General features: G+C 44.3%; 2 protein-coding genes across 10 annotated transcripts; one reads left to right on the top strand and one right to left on the bottom strand.

The window, feature by feature from the left end:
* Positions 1 to 22: 22 nt before the first annotated feature.
* Positions 23 to 8,226, bottom strand: LOC110486690 (STE20-related kinase adapter protein alpha). 8 transcript variants are annotated; one of them, XM_021558463.2, is made up of 14 exons: positions 8,105 to 8,226; positions 7,754 to 7,832; positions 7,516 to 7,573; positions 6,451 to 6,479; positions 2,918 to 3,020; positions 2,674 to 2,795; positions 2,361 to 2,469; positions 2,053 to 2,176; positions 1,806 to 1,977; positions 1,608 to 1,712; positions 1,229 to 1,479; positions 1,100 to 1,142; positions 800 to 976; positions 26 to 579 (listed from the first exon to the last, which is right to left on the bottom strand). In XM_021558463.2, exons 2-13 carry the CDS (start codon positions 7,763 to 7,765, stop codon positions 821 to 823), a joined length of 1,284 nt encoding a protein of 427 aa, XP_021414138.1. In that variant the 5' UTR covers positions 7,766 to 7,832; positions 8,105 to 8,226; the 3' UTR covers positions 26 to 579; positions 800 to 820. The 8 variants fall into 8 exon arrangements, with proteins under 8 accessions (XP_021414139.1, XP_036797296.1, XP_021414142.1 ...); XM_021558464.2 differs by having other exon boundaries at positions 23 to 976; positions 7,754 to 7,794; positions 8,105 to 8,213; XM_021558462.2 differs by having other exon boundaries at positions 26 to 976.
* A 7-nt stretch (positions 8,227 to 8,233) lies between these two features.
* On the top strand, positions 8,234 to 15,706 carry LOC110486688 (ATP-dependent RNA helicase DDX42). Of its 2 annotated transcripts, XM_021558460.2 has the most exons (18): positions 8,234 to 8,358; positions 8,792 to 9,028; positions 9,166 to 9,313; positions 9,464 to 9,525; positions 10,021 to 10,057; positions 10,672 to 10,824; positions 10,946 to 11,050; positions 11,207 to 11,326; positions 11,430 to 11,606; positions 11,699 to 11,827; positions 11,946 to 12,045; positions 12,162 to 12,209; positions 12,295 to 12,392; positions 12,546 to 12,822; positions 13,007 to 13,233; positions 13,336 to 13,446; positions 13,569 to 13,667; positions 13,776 to 14,444. In XM_021558460.2, exons 2-18 carry the CDS (start codon positions 8,799 to 8,801, stop codon positions 14,442 to 14,444), a joined length of 2,790 nt encoding a protein of 929 aa, XP_021414135.2. In that variant the 5' UTR covers positions 8,234 to 8,358; positions 8,792 to 8,798. The 2 variants fall into 2 exon arrangements, with proteins under 2 accessions (XP_021414135.2, XP_021414136.2); XM_021558461.2 differs by lacking the exon at positions 8,234 to 8,358 and having other exon boundaries at positions 8,799 to 9,028; positions 13,776 to 15,706.
* The last annotated feature ends 6,755 nt before the right edge of the window (positions 15,707 to 22,461 follow it).

The following is a 22,461-nucleotide window of genomic DNA, read 5'->3' as shown; positions in this document are numbered from 1 at the left end:
ACAATACAATGACAGTGAGAGCCCGGAGGTGAAAGGTATTTATTATCAAGTAAAATAGTTGACACTCCCAACACTTTCCCTTCATGAAACCCAGACAAACTATCTGAAACAAGCACCATTGTAACATTCACTTTTTTGCAGGACATAAATGGTCAACAGGAAGGTTAATCAAATACATGGACCTCAGTTGGCACAGTCTAGTGTTAACTTGCTTTGCTAGCTTCAGTTGAGGGTTTCAGTTAGAAACAGATTTTTTTTCCCTCTCTGTAAAACTGACGGTTCAGTATGAGAGCCTCTTCTCAGCTGTGAGGAAATGCTATCACGAACCAGACAGTGTTTGCCTTGGACAAACTTCTGGAATCTTCCATCTGTTGTGCTGGCTAGATGGCTGATTGGATCAACCCTTGGTAATGCGGTCAGTTCCAGGTTTTTAATGTCAACAGATGGGTCAAGTACAGCTCAGATACAAATAGGTAGTCTCTGCTATACCTTTAATGAAACATCTCCATTGGCAAGTGAAAGCTGACTGGACATACTCGCCCATACGGTTCTTCGACGGGTCCAGAGCTGTAGTAGAATCTGGAGAGATGTGTGCATGAGAGGAATTGGGTGTCAGTCAGTGAAAGGGTCTGTCTGCTCATGCATCTTTTAGACTAGAGAGATGGCAGCTAGCTTTTAAACCCAGTCAAAGGGAGGAGAAACTGCTTTGAATTATTTACATGGGCCATTTAATAAGAACAAAGCGTAAATCCAGTCCGAAGTCTTCTCAGAGCATCTCTTGGTTACTACACACACACACCTCTTTCCTGTTCCTCTGTGGTCAGAAGTCCCAGTCATCCACATCCATGTGGCTCAGGCCAGACTCCAGGCTGGCCAGTACAGAGGCAATGTCCTGAGGCTGGGTACTCTCAAAGCCCGTGATGGGCGTTATGGGCCGGAACAGCTCAGGCAGAGCCTCCGATGGCCGACGCTTGATCTAGGGAAGAATGGAAAGAAATCTCATGGGGATTCTAATAATCAAGTGTGTGACTGAATGAAACCATTATGACTTAAATGTTTTACATTGATGTTGAGGGGGGAGGAACTAGATCCTACTGACCTGTTTGAAGAAGGAATGACCAATGAGAGCACTGGCTGAGGGTCTGAGGGGGGGAATAAACAATTAAATGAGCTAAAATTCATAAGACAATCAATGTGAGGACCAGCAGCCTAGCTTGGCGTGGCTCACCTCTTCTCTGGGTCCCTCTGGAGACACAGCTCCACAAAGGCATGGAAGTGGGGAGAAAAGGTACGACTGTAGGGGTGGCTCCCCGAGGAGGAGGGCTCTCCATTAGAGTGGTGGGCCCCTCCGGTGCTGGGGCCTTCACAGATCCCAGAGTCAGCCCCAGAGCGGGAGGGCTTCATGGACAGCTCCTCTGGGGGGATGGTGGTGGTGTCCAACAGACAGGGGACTGTCCCGTTCAGCTTCTCCAGCAACATCTAAAGACAGAGGACCACGAAGAGGACAGGGGGGAGGAAGAGGAATGGAGAGAGAAGTCAATTGAGGAGCAGAATATATATCTTTCAGAATAAAGATCGGGTGAGGGGTTGATCTGGCCACTAGTCACCTGTGTGGCTGGCATGTCTTTGAAGGGCACATGTCCATTGGCTAGCTCACAGGCTGTGATGCCAAGACTGTAGATGTCTGACCGGAAGTCGTATCCCTGCAGATTCTGACACACACCAGGGTTGACCGATAAACAAATGAAGGTATTATAGTTTAAAAGCAAGGAATTGTATGTTAGCCAGGTGTGGTATGGAGTTACCTGCTGCAACACCTCTGGGCTGAGCCAGGGAAGCACCTTGATGCTGTACTGGGGGAAGTCATGGACCACTCTGGCCCGCTGGCCGTGACTGATCAGACTGATGATGCTCCTCAGACCAGACATACACACCTGACCGTCTACCGAGATCAACACATGGCTGGCCTTCACGCTCCTAAACACACAAAATTAGACGCCATGTCACAATCCTGCATGAAAAGTCCTGGGCCTGTGTGAACTTTGTACTTACCGGTGTACATAGCCCATGTGGTGGATGTAGTCCAGGGCTTTGAGCATGCCCAGTAGGATGTAGGCGATGGCCAGCTCATTCATCCCATCAGTGAAGTGGCTGCTGATCAGGTCTCTGGCCGACCCTAGGACATGTTAGACACTACATTAGTCAGAGAGAGAGCAGAGGACTGAATAGGTGGAAACAAATTACCTTAGTGTGGGAATGGTAACTAGAGTTCTCCGGTCTACATTTAGCTTTTGACTACATTTGACTAGGACCAGAATGGTGTAGTGTTACAGTCAGTGCTCTCCTGTCTGACTCCTCACCATAGGCCATGAAGGGAGAGATGACCCACAGCTCGTTCTCTGCTATGAAGATGCTCCTGTAGGGCAGGATGCTGGAGTGGTGGAACAGCTTAGATACATGGAGCTCAGCCTGAGAGAGACAGAGATTAGACTGGGTTAGGTTTAATGGACAGAGAGGGAGATTAGATTACATAACAGGTGATGTCATAAAGCAAGGGATGAATGCATTCAGAGGGGAGGAGTGAAAGAGGGATATAAAGACAATGATGATTTGACTGAGGTCTGTCTGCCTTGCAAAGGGAAATGTGACAGATGGATGGTGACAGGTCCAGACCTGCAGGTGGTTGACCATTTCATTGGTGCAGGACTCCAAGTCAATCCGACGGATTGCTACGTGTTCCCCTGTGGGTCTGTATCTGGCAAGGTTAACGGTCATCAAGTCCTCCAGGCCTCGACCTAGCACAGCAAAACACACCAAATTAGACTAGAGACAGGAGCACAAACAATGTATTCAACAACAAACACACAAGCGCCTTGGCAGCCAAGTCACTGGGGTTGGAAGCCTGAGACTGACTGACCTATGATGGTCAGGAGCTCATAGGCGCTGCTGTCGGGGAGGAAGCTTCCCATGGTGCCCCGCCGTGGGACTGAGGTCAGGCTCTCGTGGCTGTCTTCATGGGCCTGGGGAGAGAGGCGGCAGCAGGGAAGGAGTTAGCGTTGGAAATGATAGCCTAAATTGGCCCTTAGTGTTGGGCATTACTTGTGGCATTGTGAGAGTGGCCTGCAAAGGCTTGGTCAGACGTGACTGTTGATCCTAAATCATATACAGTCAGACTACAGAACAGAGTGTGTACGAGCCGTACTTGTGGAACCTGAGTGGAGAACATCTAACTTCAGGTTAGAATTCTGTTGGCGGCAAATTATAAGCAAGAAGCTACATCAATTATGAATCATGCCTTCTCTAAACCTCATCACACCATAGTGCTTGAAATATTAACGCTTATGGTAAGATACATGCTGAGTGGGTACCCGGAAATAATAATGAGTGTGTTCAGAGAGGAAGAGGCGAAGCAAGAGGTTGCACTCTCACCAAAATGTGTCCAAAATAGGCCTAATGTGTTTCAATGGGCTTATTTTGGACTTAAACTTGTTTCCTGCCTTCCCGCCTTTGGAACAATGACTCCCATTGTTTGGCGGAGACGTGGGCATCTCGTGTATCATCTCAAAAGACAAAATAGGGATCCAACAACAGTCTTAAAAGATGCTCAGAAAAAATAACTTTTCACTGTCAAAATGTTTGACTGGAAAAAAATATGTATGCAGGGCTCTATGCTAAAAAATGTTTTACATGGAGCACGTGCTCCTAAGTTAAAATGTAGAGGATCATAGAAATGTAGGGGCACAATGAAAAAAAAAATGAGGTATTAATGACAAGAATTGACAATTTCAAACAACAATAAAAAAATCCCCAAAGGGGTACTGGTGCTCCCGAATTAAAGTTCCAGGTAACAGTAAAATATTTTGATGCATATGCGACCAAAATGGTACCACTGTAGTCGGAAGTCGGAAGTTTACATACACTTAGGTTGCAGTCATTTAAACTTGTTTTTCAACCACTCCACAAATGTCTTGTTAACAAACTATAGTTTTGGCAAAAAAGTTATGACATCTACTTTGTGCACGACACAAGTCATTTTTCCAACAATTGTTTACAGACAGATTATTTCACTGTATTACAATTCCAGTGGGTCAGAAGTTTACATACACTAAGTTGACTGTGCCTTTAAACAGCTTGGAAAATTCCAGAAAATGTCATGGCTTTAGAAGCTTCTGATAGGCTAATTGACATCATTTGAGTCAATTGGAGGTGTACCTCTGGATGTATTTCAAGGCCTACCTTCAAATTCTGTGCCTCTTTGCTTGACATGGGAAAATCAAAAGAAATCAGCGAAGACCTCAGGAAAAAAATTGTAGACCTCCACAAGTCTGGTTCCTCCTTGGGAGCAATTTCCAAACGCCTGAAGGTACCATGTTCATCTGTACAAACAATAGTACGCAAGTATAAACACCATGGGACTACACAGCCATCATACCGCTCAGGAAGGAGACGCGTTCTGTCTCCTCACGATGAACGTACTTTGGTGCAAAAAGTTCTAATCAATCCCAGAACAACAGCAAAGGACCTTGTGAAGATGCTGGAGGAAACAGGTACAAAAGTATCTATATCCACAGTAAAAAGAGTCCTTTATTGACAACCTGAAAGGCAGCTCAGCAAGGAAGAAGCCAGTGCTCCAAAACCGCCATAAAAAAGCCAGACTATGGTTTGCAACTGCACATGGGGACAAAGATTGTACTTTTTGGAGAAATGTCCTCTGGTCTGATGAACCAAAAATAGAACTGTTTGGCCATAATGACCATCATTATGTTTGAAGGCAAAAGGGGAGGCTTGCAAGCCGAAGAACACCATCCCAACTGTGAAGCACGGGGGTGGCAGCATCATGTTGTGGGGGTGCTTTGCTGCAGGAGGGACTGGCGCACTTCACAAAATAGATGGCATCATGAGGTAGGAAAATTATGTGGATATATTGAAGACATCAGTCAGGAAGTTAAAGCTTGGTCGCAAATGGGTCTTCCAAATGGACAATGACCACAAGCATACTTCCAAAGTTGTGGAAAAATAGCTTAAGGACAACAAAGTCAAGGTATTGGAGTGGCCATCACAAAGCCCTGACCTCAATCCTATAGAACATTTGTGGGCAGAACTGAAAAAGTGTGTATGAACAAGGAGGCCTTCAAACCTGACTCAGTTACACCAGCTCTGTCAGGAGGAATGGGCCAAAATTCACCCAACTTATTGTGGGAAGCTTGTGGAAGACTACCCAAAACATTGACCCAAGTTAAACAATTTAAAGGCAATGCTACCAAATACTAACTGAGTGTATGTAAACTTCTGATCCACTGGGAATGTGATGAAAGAAATAAAAGCTGAAATAAATCACTATTATTCTGACATTTCGCATTCTTAAAATAAAGTGGTGATCCTAACTGACCTAAGACAGGGAATTTTTACTAGGATTAAATGTCAGGAATTGTGAAAAACTGAGTATGAATGTATTTGGCTAAGGTGCATGCGAACTTCTGGCTTCAAATGTTTTAGGTTATTAATAAAAAGAAATATGCAGTAACAGCTTAATAACCATTTCTCTACCAATTTCCAGCCAGCATTGCAAGGTAGATGCCCATCACGTTAAATCACTCAGACGGGGTTGCCATGTGTTGCCAAAAATGGAACTCTATCCATTCCATTCAACTCCAGTTCACAACCATTGGTGGATCCAGAGATTTCCACAACAGTGACACATTAGACATGAACAAATGACCAGTTGCTAATACCCTCCCACCCCCCACCTACATGCCCTCTGCTTTCTAGTATGGGAGAAGTACAGTGAACACAGGCAACAGACTTAAACTACTTCACAAACATGAAACAGGCTTGGTCAAAATTAGTGAGGACTTTCAGTGAACAACAGAAACCATAAATCAAATGGTAACACCATGTTAAGACCACGCTGAGGTTCCTAAGGGCCCATTAAGGCTGGCTTTACAGGGAGATTATATGTCAGCTGAGACCAAACAGCCGTAAAAGACAAGTGCAGGTCAATTAAGCCAGGTAATTACGGATGACCCATCATTGCCCACTCTAAAAGACAAACTGTGGTCAACTTTCTGAATCAGGAAGGACTGTTGTGATCTCTGGAGCAACCGATGGAGCCATCAGGTAACACGTAGTATTAATGGGGTGATCCATCTGTCCACTTATACTGATCGCATATTTTTTTCATCAGACTTGACAACCTCAGTTGCTGTCTCCTCCAACCCAACCATGTCTCACGAAGAGAACATCACTACTGTGAACTCCACCAATCTCCCAACTCCCCCAATAGGAAACCCTGGTGGGTGAAGATGGGCCTCAAAATACAAAGCACAGCATTGTGAATCAGATGCCCATGCACAAAAGCACACAGGGCTTGTGAATTCATTCACTTTGGCTCCACCCTCACACACAGGCAAATGGAACGATCGAGAGTAGTGACTGGAGTACCACACTTACTTTCCTGTGAGAGCTTCCCTGAGCTTGCTCTGTGGTAGAGAAACCACATCAATGACAAACACACACACAAGAGAAGGATCTGTGTTTAGAGCAGCTCAGGAACCATTAGGTACACTGTAAGTGTAAATTATAGCATGTGGTGTTTGTTGCAGGAGTCAGATCAATGCTGCTAGCTGGCTCCCATAACAAGGAGGATTCAGTTTAAGCCAATTAGATACCTCTGATACATCTGTTAAATCAGTGAGGAATCTGAGGATTCAGTCTAGCAAGATTGAGTGATTATGCATTACCATGGGAACAGGAAGCAGCCAAAACCAAACTTGAAATTAAGCATATGAACGAACACAGAACAATTATGCAATGTGAGCTGAGCACACAGAAATATGAAGATAATGCAAAGCTTGATAGTGATGCCACCCCCCCAGCTATTCAGCTATTTCCTGTCCCCCAGCTATTCAGCTATTTCCTGTCCTCATGTTAGTGTCTAAGACCCATATACTGTAGAAACATCTCTTTGAACCTGCCTCATCCCCACCACACTTGTTACCCTTAAAATATGATTTCCTTAATAAATATTTGACCTAGGTATCATGTCAACTTCATATATACTACAAAGACCGATGGCGCAACATAATATTAATCTGACATGCAGTATTCTGAGGCTGCACATTTACTGCATTGATCAAGTCTGCCAGACAAGGAGACATCACACTGGAACAAACTCTCTTCATGGCACATACAGTGAGACATCTGACATCTGCAGAACATTGAAGGAAGCAGTAGCTCTTATGTGTCCTGAATCTATGTGGGAGACAGAGGTATCCAGCCACATATTGCCAAAGAACCAATGCTGATTGGATTCCTGTAGGTTTAAATTGTATTATGCCAATTGTTTGTTAGAGTGTGTTGCTTTTTAAAAACTGTGCAATGCAATATATTGTTTTGAAAGCAAAGCTGCACTTAGGATATAGCTAGCAGGTTCTGTATGAGGGTTGGGCAACTTCATAGCTGATGATAGGTCTTGTGTGTAAGCAGCAGTTGATTGGGGAAGCTGCATGACCTTACCTCCAAAAAACTCAAAATCCCTCAGGCTCTCCACACTCAATTTCTCTGAGACCCAACGCTGGGATTGAGAGAGGGAGAAAGAGACAGATAGGGCAGATACCACAGGTCAATCACTTCTCCAATAACTGATCATTGCTGTGACACTGACTGGTAAGGATTCAGCACAAGTATTTGATACATTTTCTAGACTGAGCTCTAACGTCATCAGGCAGGGAAGCGCTGACAATAGTTCACTCACCAGAAAAGACATGGATCTGTCGATTGTGGCAGCTAGAACCGCTGAAACCCCATCCAGAAAAATACCTCAAAAATAAATACTAAACACAGTAACAGAGGAAAGGAAACACACCTATTGCCTATAGAATAATGTAAGTTGTAATGTTTGAAAACCATTCCACAAATAATATAGATAGGCCCAAAAACATTTTATTATCAGGACTACTAGCTAACGTTAGCTAGCTACAGTAACATATAGCTATGTAAAAATAATAATAACTAACGTTAGCGTGGCTAGCTTACGCTCTCTTTTTCATTACATTAAACAACACAGATTCGGTAGCTATATAAACCACGATCGCTAGTAACCTACCTGGATGTTAACTTGAAGAAATAGCTAGCTAGTATTTGGTGAAGTGAGTTTGTTAGCTCAAATTTTCAACAAACAACTATTATCGAAAAGGGGCGGAAACTAATGTCACATGTTTGCGTTGATTGGTTCGTTGTTGTGAGAAGCAATCCGTCGCGCGTAATCTACGTCTACACACGGTAATGACGCAAAACACTTTCGAGTCGCGCTGTGAGATTTGGCAGTGGTAAACATATCTTTCTTGGTGGTGAAAACAGGTAAATAAACCGTACATTAATCCATGAGGTTAGTTTATAGTGTATAACGTACACCAGATTTAACTGCTTTTGCAAATATCCTTTGACAAACCATATTTGCTCAGTCAATCATTTGTCACACACCCACTTCTTCGTCGTGCTGCTGCGGCCCTAGAGAAGAGTAGCATGCTAACGTTAGCTAGTTTAATTTAGCCAATTAATGAGATCCAAACGTTAGCTAGACACAGATTAATGCAATATTTTATGTTCAATTTGCCAGAAGCCACAGATAATCTTTGACATCCCCCAGACAGTGATTTACGAGATGATTAGCATTTAGCAGACGTTTGTGGGTGACACACAAGGCCTGCGATGAATGGACTGGAATGCAACAGCAATGTACAACAGTCAAATACCAAATGTGATGTTTTTTATTTTCCCCTTACTTCTGTAGGACAGCTATGAACTGGAGCAAGGGTGGCCCAAGTGGTAAGCGAGGGTTCGGTTTTGGAGGATTTTCCCTTGGTGGTGGTGGTGGTGGAGGAGGAAAGAAAGAAGAACTTCACGTGCCTCAGAAATCCCACACGTCCTTCGGAGGCGCAGGGACAGCTGGAGGTTATGGCAAGAACCAGCAACTCCCTGCCTTCTACAAGATAGGAACAAAAAGAGCAAATTTTGATGAAGAGAATGCGTGAGTATAGACTAAACTTTCCTTTAGGGTTGGGTTTGGTGTGCTTCGTATGCTGTATGATCAACCAGTTATGCAGGATGTATTACATTGATTTCAATGACATTTGACTGGTGACAACTTTCCTAACCCATTTCCAGATATTTTGAAGATGATGAAGAGGAGTCAAGCAGCACAGATTTGCCATATATCCCAGCTGAGAACTCCCCCACACGGCAACAATTCCGTTCTGGAGGGGGCTCAGACAGTGAGGATGATCCTCTGGATGCCTTCATGGCCCAAGTGGAGGTGAGTCAAGGATTCCCCTCTTAGACCTGGATCGTGTTGGAATATACACACTTTCTCCATAGTTTGTCTGTTTAAAATTTGGGGTTATTGTCACAGAGCTTTTGGGAAATATTGCAGAGGGTTTATTGTTCACCCTCTTGTCTGCTCTAGGACCAAGCAGCTAAAGACATGAAGAAACTGGAGGAAAAAGAGAAGGAAAAGAAGGTTGAAAAGTAAGATCCCTTCAATTTCTACCCTTTAAGCTTAGGTCATTCAAAATTACTTTGCTAATAATAGTTTTGCTTATATTATTGACAAAGGCCCTATTCAAGGCCACCAGGCAAGCAGGTGTAGTACATTCTTCCCATGCACCTGTGTATTGATTTGCACATATTTCCATGGTAATTAGTCCAGTGTCAAAATTATTAATCTATTCTCATCCCAAAACTCTAGCGTGTTATTAAGATACTGTAGATATAAAGTTCCCACTTCAACTGCAATCATTCACCGCTGTGGAGCAGAGATATGTCTAATTTGAAATAATCTGTTTTGCCATTCAATTACCTTCAATTTCCCCAGTTGGTCCATACTGTAGGTAACTAATCAAGCCTGCCTTGCATGGCGACTTTGTAGGGAGGGGATAAGCGTGACATTAGACAGGTTGTGGGGAATCATGGGTGAACAAACGAGTCGCAGGGAAGTTTTTTTTTCTCCGCTTGTTTTTACAGGGGTATACGTGATGACATTGAAGAGGAAGATGAACAAGTAAGTGATCCATCCAACGTTCCTAATTTACTACTGATCAGAGAGCCTCCAGACCCCCAACCTCCCCTCCTGACCCATCTATGGCCAAGTCTCACCACCTACCACATCTCTCGCTCTTTTTTCTCTCTTTTACTCTATCGCTCTCTCACACTATGCTAACAAACCCAATTGCAGGTTGAATCCTTCGCCCTATCCTTCTTGGATATCTATATGCATACTTGTGGTGTCAATTATACATATTATTTTTTAATATACCCATGCCTAAACTAAGCATGTTGATTAATAGTTTATCATCTCTTTTCAAATATGCCATACTGTAATGAATGTTTACTATTAACTGTTGCTGTTCTTACTACTTTGAAGGGGGGTTATAAAATCTGACACTGATCAATTTCAGCCCGAATAATGCAAAGACTGGTTTAAACTGAGTGTTAAAACATAAAATGGCTTAGACTCCGACATTGATATGGGTGATCATCAGAGCATTTAGCCGTTGACTGTATTTGAATGTATATCCCCCGGTTATGAGAGTGGTAAGAGTGCCTGCATGAATGTGTGCTACATTAGGCGTTTAAGCTGACCCTGGTTGACTCATGCGGCTGTGCTCTGTGCAGGAAGCCTACTTCCGCTACATGGCAGAGAATCCCACAGCTGGGCTGACCGCAGAGGATGAGGATGAGAACATAGACTATGACAGTGATGGGAATCCCATTCCCCCCACCACTAAGAAGATCATCATGCCCCTGCCCCCGATGGACCACTCTGAGGTAACAGCTGCATACTGCACCTATCTGAGCCAAGAGGCAGGAAGTTATGTTATCTTGTCAATTGGAGTTTTTATTTTTATTTTAGTGTCTGAGGTCATACATTTATGTCATCCCCTTATAGATTGACTACCCACCTTTTGAGAGGAACTTCTACAACGAGCATGAGGAGCTTCTCAGCCTGACAGGCACCGAGGTGTTTGAGCTGAGACACAAACTCAACCTGCGGGTAAGTGTCCGGAGAAGGGCACGCACACATACAACCACATCTAAACCCAACCACACAATCCTAGCCAACATACCACTTACAGACAACTGTTGTATGATCCCATCGTCTCTTTAATCAAAAGCCTTGTCTATTTATTTTGCTTCAATACTTTGGTAGGTGTCTGGTGCCGCCCCTCCTAAACTCTCCACCAGCTTCGCCCACTTTGGGTTTGACGAGCAGCTGATGCACATAATCCGCAAGTCGGAGTACACTCAGCCAACACCTATTCAGTGCCAGGTACCTAAGCAGCTTGTTTCCTAGGTCTTTCTTTTTGGTACTTTCATATTGCTTTAGTAGCAAATTGGCCTCACCTGTATTTTCTTCCCCATCTGTCCTGTAGGGAGTTCCCATTGCCCTGAGTGGGCGTGACATGATTGGCATTGCGAAAACTGGTAGTGGCAAGACTGCAGCCTTCATCTGGCCCATGCTAGTTCACATCATGGACCAGAAGGAACTGGAGACTGGAGAGGGGCCCATCGCAGTCATTGTGTGCCCCACCAGGGAGCTCTGTCAGCAGGTAAGACAGCCAGGGAGAGATGGGTCAGGAAGAAAACATTTCCATGACAAAAAGTTGATTGGGCCCCTGAAAATGATGGTTATGCTCCCTAGATCCATGCGGAGTGTAAGCGTTTTGGGAAAGCCTACTCCCTGCGCTCGGTGGCGGTGTATGGAGGAGGCAGCATGTGGGAACAGGCCAAGGCTCTTCAGGAGGGGGCAGAGATTGTTGTGTGCACCCCGGTAAGAGCTCTAGTTGACAATCACTGTGGTAGACTGTGTTTAGTCTTTATGTATTGGAGGAAAATAATCCCCTGAGGTCATTTCACTTATTGGGTTGTGTATGTTGTTCTTCACACAGGGTCGTCTGATTGACCATGTGAAAAAGAAGGCCACCTCTCTGCAGAGAGTGACATACCTGGTGTTTGATGAGGCAGATAGAATGTTTGATATGGGCTTTGGTAAGTTGGCTTTCCCTTCTTTCTTTTGTTCCCAATGACCACTAGACCCAGAATATTGTTCACTGAAGTTGGTTTGACACCTATTTATATCATATACTTTTGCAAACTTTTTTCAGAGTATCAAGTGAGATCCATTGCCAGCCATGTCCGACCTGATCGACAGAGTAAGTGTGTGCATGTACACTTGTTAGAGGCTTTAGACAAGACTTCCCCATCCTATGAACCTTAACTTGACTCCTGTCCTCACAGCTCTTCTGTTCAGCGCCACCTTCCGTAAGAAGATTGAGAGGCTGGCTAGAGATATCCTGGTGGACCCCATCCGCGTGGTGCAGGGAGACATCGGGGAGGTCAGACCCGTGGCTCTTCTAACACCCTCTGATTGCCACTTCTATCATTTATTTAAAGTTCTACATTGCCAGAACAGTCAACCAGCTAGAGTCAGAACATTTTCTGGAGTTTAGTCATCTAATGCTCTTCAATCCTCCATCCTTCCTCCCCAGGCCAATGAGGATGTGACCCAGGTAGTGGAGATCATGCCCAGTGGGGTGGAGAAGTGGGGCTGGCTGACCCGCCGCCTGGTGGAGTTTACCTCCTCTGGCTCTGTACTTATCTTCGTCACCAAGAAGGCCAACTGTGAAGAGCTGGCCACCAACCTGACCCAGGAGGGCCACAGCCTGGGCCTGCTGCACGGAGACATGGACCAGAGTGAGAGGAACAAGGTCATCGCTGACTTCAAGAAGAAGAGTCTGCCCGTGCTGGTGGCCACCGACGTGGCAGGTGAGGTGGGGTGGGCTGCAGACGAGGGGGTGGGGAATGAATGTGGCACAACGCTCCAATCATCAGAGATCTGTGTATGATTGCACAGACACTGACAATGATTTGATTGTTTTTGCCTGAATTCCAGTGCTCCTACATACTTGTCATTCTATCATTCACTTCTTCTTTGCCATTTCCTCCCTAGCCCGTGGTCTGGATATCCCTTCAATACGCACAGTAGTGAACTATGACGTGGCTCGGGACATCGACACACACACACACCGAATTGGCCGAACAGGTCGTGCTGGAGAAAAGGGTGTTGCCTACACCCTTCTCACCAGTAAAGACACATCATTTGCAGGAGACCTTGTGCGTAACCTGGAGGGAGCCAATCAAAGTGTCTCTAAGGAGCTAATGGACTTGGCAATGCAGGTAAGCCATTCTACATGTCCCTGACTGAGCATTGAGGATGGTTATGTAAAGGTTCATTTTATATGATGTCTTTACTGACCTCCTTTGATGTATTCCTCTCAGAATCCCTGGTTCAGGAAATCACGCTTCAAGGGCGGCAAAGGGAAGAAGCTAAACATTGGAGGAGGTGGTCTGGGCTACAGAGAGAGGCCAGGATTGGGAGCTGAAAGTTCTGTGAGTTGGCCATGTCTATTTGTAACATAAGTTGTGTTATTTGTAGTGTTTTATCTTGTTGGTAGATCAGTGGCATAATAGTGTAACTCTTGGTAATTGTTGACATTTTGTTGTTTCTCTAGGAGCGTAGTGGTGGTGCTGCCATGGGTAACTATGAGGGCTACAGCAAGCCTACCGGAGCCATGGGAGACCGCATGTCAGCAATGAAGTCAGCCTTCCAGGTAATTAAACTGTCACTCACTATCTATTCTGTTAGCTTAAAATTATCCCTTTTTCTAATTATTTCTGTACAACTAGAAGTCCCTCTTTAATCGTTGTCTATTTTTCAGTCTCAGTATAAGAACCACTTTGTGGCGGCGTCCGGCATGGTTCCTAAACTCACCACTAAGTCCAGTAGCTCTTCAGGCTGGACCAGCGCTGGAAGTCTGAGCTCCGTCCCCACCGGGGCCCCTGAGGGCCCAGATCGGCCCCGTGGGCCCCCCTCCTTAGCCATGGCCCCTCCAGCAGTCCTCGGCATGGGCACCAAGATGGCAGGCTTCACCAGCGCTGGCTCCCTGAGCTCTGTGTCAGACAGCCAGGCCACTGCTCCTCAGGGGAATGCCGCCCCACCCTCACCCAGGGAAGGGCCCCGTGACAGACATGGTGATGACAGGAGTCGCCATGGAGATGGCCACTACCGTGACAGGAGAGACAGGAGCGAGCGGCACAGTGGCGGGGGAGAGCGGGACCGCTACGGGGAGCGGGACCGCCACGCAGACCGCGACAGATACGGGGACAAGGATCGCCATGGCAGCAGCGGGCGCCATGGCGATAGTCGTAATGGAGACGGAAGTAGAAGGGACAGAGAGCGAGACGATTGTAGAGGTGACAGGGAGAGTGGAGACAGAGCAGGGAGTGAAGGAAGGGGGGACAGAGCTGAGGGGAAAGGAGACAAAGAGGAAGACAGCTTTGCAGTCCCAGATCCACCAAAACGTAAAAAGAGTAGGTGGGACAACTAAAGCACAAAACACATCACCTGTAAAGCAACCAACCAACTGTTCTTAGATGAGCATGCCTAGTCTGTAGATGCACAGCTGGTCATTTCAGCTGAAACATGCACAGAATTTCAAGGGTTAATGTGTGAACCGACCCTACTGCGCGGTCTGAATACAAGGGGAAAGATATGCTATCCTGCATTGGTTGGGGATTCAGAAACATGGCTCCTGATTGTCAGCTTGTCTGAAGAAGTGTTGAGATTTAGGATAGAGTTCCACTCTACTGTGCACGGAGAAAGAAATCTACTGTAAATATACCATCCAGATAGTTTAAACCTCACCATAAGTGAGATGATCAATCTTTCTGGTCAATAGAAGGGAGCAGTGGAGCTGTTATGCAGTCCTGAAGCCACAGAAAACACCTGTGATTGAGATGTCTGTTGTATTCTTACGTCCACCCCCCTGTTGTTCTAGTTAAACTCTTAGCCCTGAGTAACCCAATAGCCCTATTGGACTAAATGTGAGTGTATATTATCAGCCCACGTTAATGACAGATCTCCTTTTTTTATTATAAGTGTACTACTTCCTGTGAATCCATGTGTGTTTGTGAACTTTGCAGCTTGTATTCACTTCTTAGTAAAGTGCCTCTCTGTCACTTAGGTGTTTTTTAATGCTTTTGAAAGTGGAGTGTATGTAAAATGTATTTGTTCATTTTTGTGTGAGGCTACGCTTGAGTTCATTCACAGGAGGATGTCAAGTATTTTTGATTTAAAAAAAATGGCTTTGGCAGTTTATTTTGTTTGTCTATAGTCTCCTTTTCTGTTTGTAATTTGTCAATGGCAGTTCTATAAGTGTGCATTCTAAACGTATCTGCAGCTGACACAGCAGTTCTGAACTGTAATAAATATAAATTCACTTGGTCCCACATTTGTCACCACTACATTTTGACACCTGATATTGTAGAAGTGGTTATATGCTTGTGAAAAACGACTCAAGCGCCATTACATTCTGTTTCAAAAGCTTCCATTTTGGAAGCGGCTTCTGTCTTGAAAATGACTAGTCTTAGGCATGATAATACCCGTGAGATTCTCTGTTATATCTGTCATTTGCACACAAGCTGTGACATTGTGAGGATATAATTGGCAATTCCTTTTTGTATTTAACCCTTGATGCATTTTTGTTCCTCGGTGTACATGTAACTTCCATAGACAATAGGGTTAAGACTGAGTAGATACATGTGAAAAAACAGTGGTCTAATTTTTGTTAATAAAATCATGTGGTTTTTAGTCATGTCTTTTTGGGTGGTTTGTTGGGTACCTTTTGAGAAGGTATCCAGAGCCAGCCACAACTCTGGGTGTGTCTCTTTCCTCACACATATGGAGAATCTCAATTGCAATCTCCTTGTATCCGCTCTCCTTGCCACCTCCTCAAAACCCATTGGAGGAGAAATCCAGAGGTCCCTCCCCTCTGATCTTCTCTTCCAATGGGTTTTGAGGAAGAGGGAGGGTGTGAGGAGTATGCAATTGAGAAAAGGCCATGTTCTTCTGATTGACCATGTGAGAAAGAATGCCACCACCCGGAAGAGAGTGGTATTCCTAGTGTTTAGCTAGCAGATCCGGTTAGCAGATGCCGGTTTAACAGCAGTTGGCATCCAATATGTTGCCTTACCGCCCCAAACTGGACTATAGTATAAATCCATTATACTTTGTGATAGAAAATACTGGATAAAAACACCCTTCCTACACCCTTCCTACACTCATTAAAAACCCACTAGTCCATTCCACTAAGTTGACCCTATCTGCTCCTACACCATGCCAACGGCCTGGGAGGACGGGACACCACCACTCAACACACACTGTAACTCTTATGAAGTCAAATCTCATACAACCAAATCCTTCTCTGCAGTTGCCACCAGAACATCTATTTTTTGTTACTGAAGTATATATCACTCGTTGGTCTATCCCTCTTTGCTGGTACAGATCTACGACTCACACCCTTGACCCATCCTCTACTTTCTTCACAGCCTCAGCGTATGACACCTTCTACACTACTCTGACTCTGGCCACCTCAACCGGCCTCTCGCACCGGACACCTCCGATCACTAGCAACATGGGCACCCCTACAGTTGCACACACAACTTTTTCCACAGAATCTACACAATCCTCTGTCCCATGCCCTCCTGCACACTTCCCACATCTTGGAATCTACCTCCTACACACTGGTGTGACGTGACAATAAATGTGGCACCTGAAACACTGCAGTGGATTCGGCATGAAAGCTCTAACAGGATAACTGATATATCGTAACATGACTTTGGCAGGTAAAGACTGATTCAAAAGGACAGACTGTGACACCTCTGTTTTTGCCTCCCCAAAACCCATTAGAAGAGGTCAGAGAGGAGGGACCCTTTGCTTTCTCATCCAATGGGTTTTGAGGAGAGAGGACTTGTGGACTATGCAATTGAGATTCTCCTTATGTGCACATGTACACTTGTTAAAGGTACAGGGTGCATTTACACAGGCAGCTCCATTCAGATTTTTTTCCCTCACTAATTGGTCTTTTGTCCAATCAGATCAGCAATGAAAAAGATCTGATGTGAAAATATTTGATTGGTGATTGGTTAAAAGACCAATTAATGCAAAAAATATCATAATTGGGCTGCCTGTCTATGTCAATGTAATCAACCAAATCACGTCCACCTGAAAGAGGCGGGACTACCTCTTTAAATATCCCCACCTGCACTAACTAGCCCCTTTTAAACCAAACTAGCATGGAACACTTAACCATAAATGAAGCCATAAAGACCAAGCCTGTTTTGCTACAATCTCCCTGTTTTCTTGAAGACCTACCCATTGTGTTAACTCCCACCCAGCCGAATCAGACTTTAAGCTATTTTGCATGGTGCCAAAACGTGGGATGGTAACACACTGGGGGGAGTGTAGCAGAATACCAAGCAGCCACCCCGGCCTACCAAGTGACTAATAAAGCATCCTACCAGGAGGCCTACCAAGCGCCGTACCATATGGTCTACTAAATGCCCTGCCAATCGGCTACCCACAGGCTACTTGTTACCCCTGCCGCAGGCTACCAGCTACACCCCGCCACGGTGCTCTCCTTCCAGTGGTCAGTGTACCAAACCCCCCAGAGCGCTCCTCTTCCAGCTAGTCGCAGCCTACAGTACATTCAGAAAGTATTCATATCTCCTGACCTATTCCACATTTTGTTATTCAAAACCGGTGAGGATTTCTTTTTTTCTACCATCTCAGTCTAAAACGTTGCACATATACTGCTGCCATCTAATGTCCAAAATCTAAATTGTGCCTGGGCTGGAATAATACATTATGGCCTTTCTCTTGCTTTTCAAAAATGATGGTTAAAAGAGAAATTAAAACGCAAGTTTTTTTCCTATCTTTTACCAGATCTAATGTGTTATATTCTTCTACGTTAATTTAACATTTCCACAAACTTCAGTGTTTCCTTTCAAATGGTATCCAGAACATGCATATCCTTGCTTCAGGTCCTGAGCTACATGCAGCTAGATTTGGGTATGTCATTTTAGGTGAAAACTGGGGGGGAAAAGGGTCTGATCCTCACGATTGTAAGCATACCCATAAGATGATGCAGCCACCACTATGCTTGAATATATGGAATGGTACTTGGTGAAGTACTGGATTTTCCTCAAACATAACACTTTGTATTCATGACAAAGTTAATTAGTTAGCCACTTTTTTTGCTATATTACTTTAGTGCCTTGTTGCAAACAGGATGCATGTTTTGGAATATTGTTTTATTCTCTACAGGCTTCCGTCACTGTCAATTAATGTTAGTATTGTGGAGAAACTACAATATTGTTGATCCATCTATAGTTTCTTCTATTACACCCATTATACGCTAACTGTTTTATAGTCACCGTTGGCCTCATGGTGAAATCTGAGCTGTTTCCTTCCTCCCAGGCAACTGATTGGGAAGGACACCTGTATCTTTGCAGTGACTGCTGTGTATGGATACCGTCCAAAGTATACAGGCTCAATGGACAACATGTCTGAGTATGCAGGCCGTGGAAGAACAAATATTTTAAGCTTCCAGGAATGGTGTACAGATCCTTGTGACATGGGGCCGTGTATTATCATGCTGAAACATGAGGTGATGGCGGTGGATGAATGGCTCAACAATGGGCCTCAGGATTGTCATTCAAATTGCCATCAATAAACTGCAATTGTGTTAATTATGCCTGCCCAAACCACAACCGCACCGCCGCCATGGAGTACTCTGTTCACAACGTTGACATCAGCAAACTGCTCACCCACATGTCTGGTTGGCCGTATTGCCAAATTCTCTCAAACGAGGAGAGAAAGAATTAGAGGGAGCATACTTAAATTCACACAGGACACCGGATGAGACAGGAGAAATACTCCAGATATAACAGACTGACCTTAGCCCCCCGACACAAACTATTGCAGCATAAATACTGGAGATTGAGACAGTAGGGGTCGGGATAGGATAGGTTATAACCCCACCCACTTTGCCAAAGCACAGCCCCCACACCATTTGAGGGATATCTTCAACCACCAATTTACCATCCTGAGACCAGGCCGAGTATAGCCCACAAAGATCTTCCCCACGGCACGAACCAGAGGGGGGCGCCAATCCGGACAGAGAGATCACGTCAATGACTCAACCCACTCAAGTGATGCATGGAAGAGCACCAGTAACGAGCACTAGTGACGCAGCCGACTTAATAGGGTTTGAGGCAGAGAATCCCAGTGGAGAGAAGGCAAGGCCGGTTTGTCGCTCCAGTGCCTTTCCGTTCACCTTCACACCCCTGGGCCAGACTACACTCAATCATAGGACCTACTGAAGAGATGAGTCTTCAATAAAGACTTAAAGGTCGAGACAGAGTCTGCGTCTCTGACAAGGATAGGCAGACCATTCCATAAAATTGGAGCTCTATAGGAGAAAGCCATACCTCCAGCTGTTTGCTCAGAAATTCTAGGGACAGTAAGGAGGCCTGCGTCTTGTGAACGTAGCGTACGTGTAGGTATGTACAGCAGGACCAAATCGTAAAGGTAGGTAGGAGCAAGCCCATGTAATGCTTTGTAGGTTCAGTAAAACATTGAAATCAGCCCTAGCCTTAACAGGAAGCCTGTGTAGAGAGACTAGCACTGGAGTAATATGATCACATTTTTTGGTTCTAGTCAAGATTCTAGCAGCCGTGTTTAGCACTAACTGAAGTTTATTTAGTGCTTTATCCGGGTAGCCGGAAAGTAGAACATTGCAGTAGTTTAATCTAGAAGTGACAAAAGCATGGATTAATTTTTCTGCATAATTTCTGGACAGAAAGTTTCTGATTTTTGCAATGTATTGAATATGGAAAAAAGCTGTCCTTGAAATGGTCTTGATATGTTCTTCAAAAGAGAGATCAGGGTCCAGAGTAACGCCGAGGTCCTTCAGTTTTATTTGAGATGGCTGTACAACCATCAAGATTAATTGTCAGATCCAACAGAAGATCTTTGTTTCTTGGGACTGAGAACTAGCATCTGTTTTGTCCGAGTTTAAAAGTGAAACATTTGTCGCCGTCCACTTCCTTATGTCTGAAACGCAGGCTTCCAGGGTGGGTAATTTTTGGGCTTCACCATGTTTCATCGAAATGTACGGCTGTGTGTCGTCCGCAAAGCAGTGAAAGTTAACATTGTTTCCAAATGACATCACCAAGAGGTAAAATAATAGTGGACTAAAACGGAACCTTGAGGAACACCGAAATGTACAGTTTATTTGTCAGAAGACAAACCATCCACAGAGACAAACTGATATCTTTCCGACAGATAAGATCTAAACCAGGTCATTACTTGTTACTTGTAGACCAATTTGGGTTTCCAATCTCTCCAAAAAATGTGGTGATGGTATCAAAAGCAGCACTAAGGTCTAGGAGCATGAGGACAGATGCAGAGCCATTAAAAGGTAATTTACCACCTTCACGAGTGCAGTCTCAGTGCTATGATGTGGTCTAAAACCAGACTGAAGTGTTTCATATACATTGTTTGTCTTCAGGAAGGCAGTGAGTTGCTGCGCAACAGCTTTTTCTAACATTTTTGAGAGGAATGGGAGATTCGATAAGGCCAATCATTTTTTGTATTTTCTGGGTCAAGGTTTGGCTTTTTCAAGAGAGGCTTTATTATGGCCACTTTTAGTGACTTTGGTACATATCCGGTGGATAGGGAGCCGTTTATTATATTCAACATAGGAGGGCCAAGCAAAGGAAGCAGCTCTTTCAGTAGTTTAGTTGGAGTAGGGTCCAGTATGCAGCTTGACGGTTTAGAGGCCAAGACTATTTTCATCAGAGTCAAGTGTCAAGAGATATAGTATTAAAAAACTTGAGTGTCTCTCTTGATCATAGGTCCTGGCAGTGTTGTGCAGACTCAGGACAACTGAGCTTTGGAGAAATACATAGACTTAAAGAGGAGTCTAATGATCATGATCTTTTCGTCAAAAGTGTGCTCTTCAAGGATGAATCACGGTTTCAACTGTACCGAGCAGATGCTAGACTGTGTTTGGCGTTGTGTGGGCGAGCGGTTTGCTGATGTCAACGTTGTGAACAGAGTGCCCCATAGTGGTGGTGTGGTTATAGTTTATGCCTGCCCATACCATGGACAATCTATGGATTTCCGGTTATGTGAAATGCATAGATTAGGGCCTAATTAATGTATTTCTATTAACTGATATCCTTATATGAACTGTAACTCAGTAAACTCTTTGAAATTGTTGCATGTTGTGTTAATATCTTTGTTCAGTGTATATCAAAAATGTACTTTATTTTTTTCATTAATATTATTAACTGATTAAACTAATTTTGGCCAAGGGATCCACGGAATAAATTTAGAGGGTGTAATACAATGTAATATTATTAATTTACAATGCATGTTCTTAACCCTGGGCAACATGGGCCTGGGAGGCTCACAGGAATATTGGTATCCTCAGTTCTCTACCAATTATACATTTTTCAACTCAATACTTGTATTCCCTCTCCCATTTTTTTTTACATGAATGCACTGTAATTTTAGTTTTCTCTCTTGCAGGATATTAGCTTTAAAACTGCAACAACAACTAAATCTCTTTGCCACATGACAATCTGTAGAATTTCAGGAAATTATCTTAAACTGCTAAATGTTCTCTCCGATGCCAAGAGATGGGCCTTTCAAACATTCCTTCCATGGGCCTGAGACTTGCGTTGTCTGGCCATTCACTGCCCGAAGTCATAGTAAAACTCCTTGTATTTTATTTATTTCACCTTTATTTAACCAGGTAGGCAAGTTGAGAACAAGTTCTCATTTACAATTGCGACCTGGCCAAGATAAAGCAAAGCAGTTTGACACATACAGCAACACAGAGTTAGACATGGAGTAAAACAAACATACAGTAGAAAAATAAGTCTATATACAATGTGAGTAAGTGAGATAAGGGAGGTAAAGGCAAATAAAGGCTATGGTGGGGAAGTAAATATAATATTGCAAGTAAAACACTGGAATGGTTGATTCGCAGTGGAAGAATGTGCAAAGTAGAGAGAAATAATTGGGTGCAAAGGAGCTAATTAAATACAGTAGGGAAAGAGGTAGTTGTTTGGGCTAAATTATGGATGGGCTATGTACAGGTGCAGTAATCTGTGAGCTGCTCTGACAGCTGGTGCTTAAAGCTAGTGAGGGAGATAAGTGTTTCCAGTTTCAGAGATTTTTGTAGTTCGTTTCAGTCATTGGCCACAGAGAACTGGAAGGAGAGGCGGCCAAAGGAAGAAGGCGAGCTGAGATAAGGGGGGACTTTACCTAGCAGGGTCTTGTAGATGACCTGGAGCCAGTGGGATTGGCGACGAGTATGAAGCGAGGGCCAGCCAACAAGAGCGTACAGGTCGCAATGGTGGGTAGTATATGGGGCTTTAGTGACAAAACGGATGGCACAGTGATAGACTGCATCCAATTTATTGAGTAGGGTATTGGAGGCTATTTTGTAAATGACATCGCCGAAGTCGAGGATTGGTAGGATGGTCAGTTTT

This window comes from Oncorhynchus mykiss, chromosome 13 (genome assembly GCF_013265735.2).
Source record: "Oncorhynchus mykiss isolate Arlee chromosome 13, USDA_OmykA_1.1, whole genome shotgun sequence".
Taxonomy (NCBI): domain Eukaryota; kingdom Metazoa; phylum Chordata; class Actinopteri; order Salmoniformes; family Salmonidae; genus Oncorhynchus; species Oncorhynchus mykiss.
Note: the sequence above shows the minus strand (reverse complement) of the source record. Positions and strands in the feature narration are given on the sequence as shown.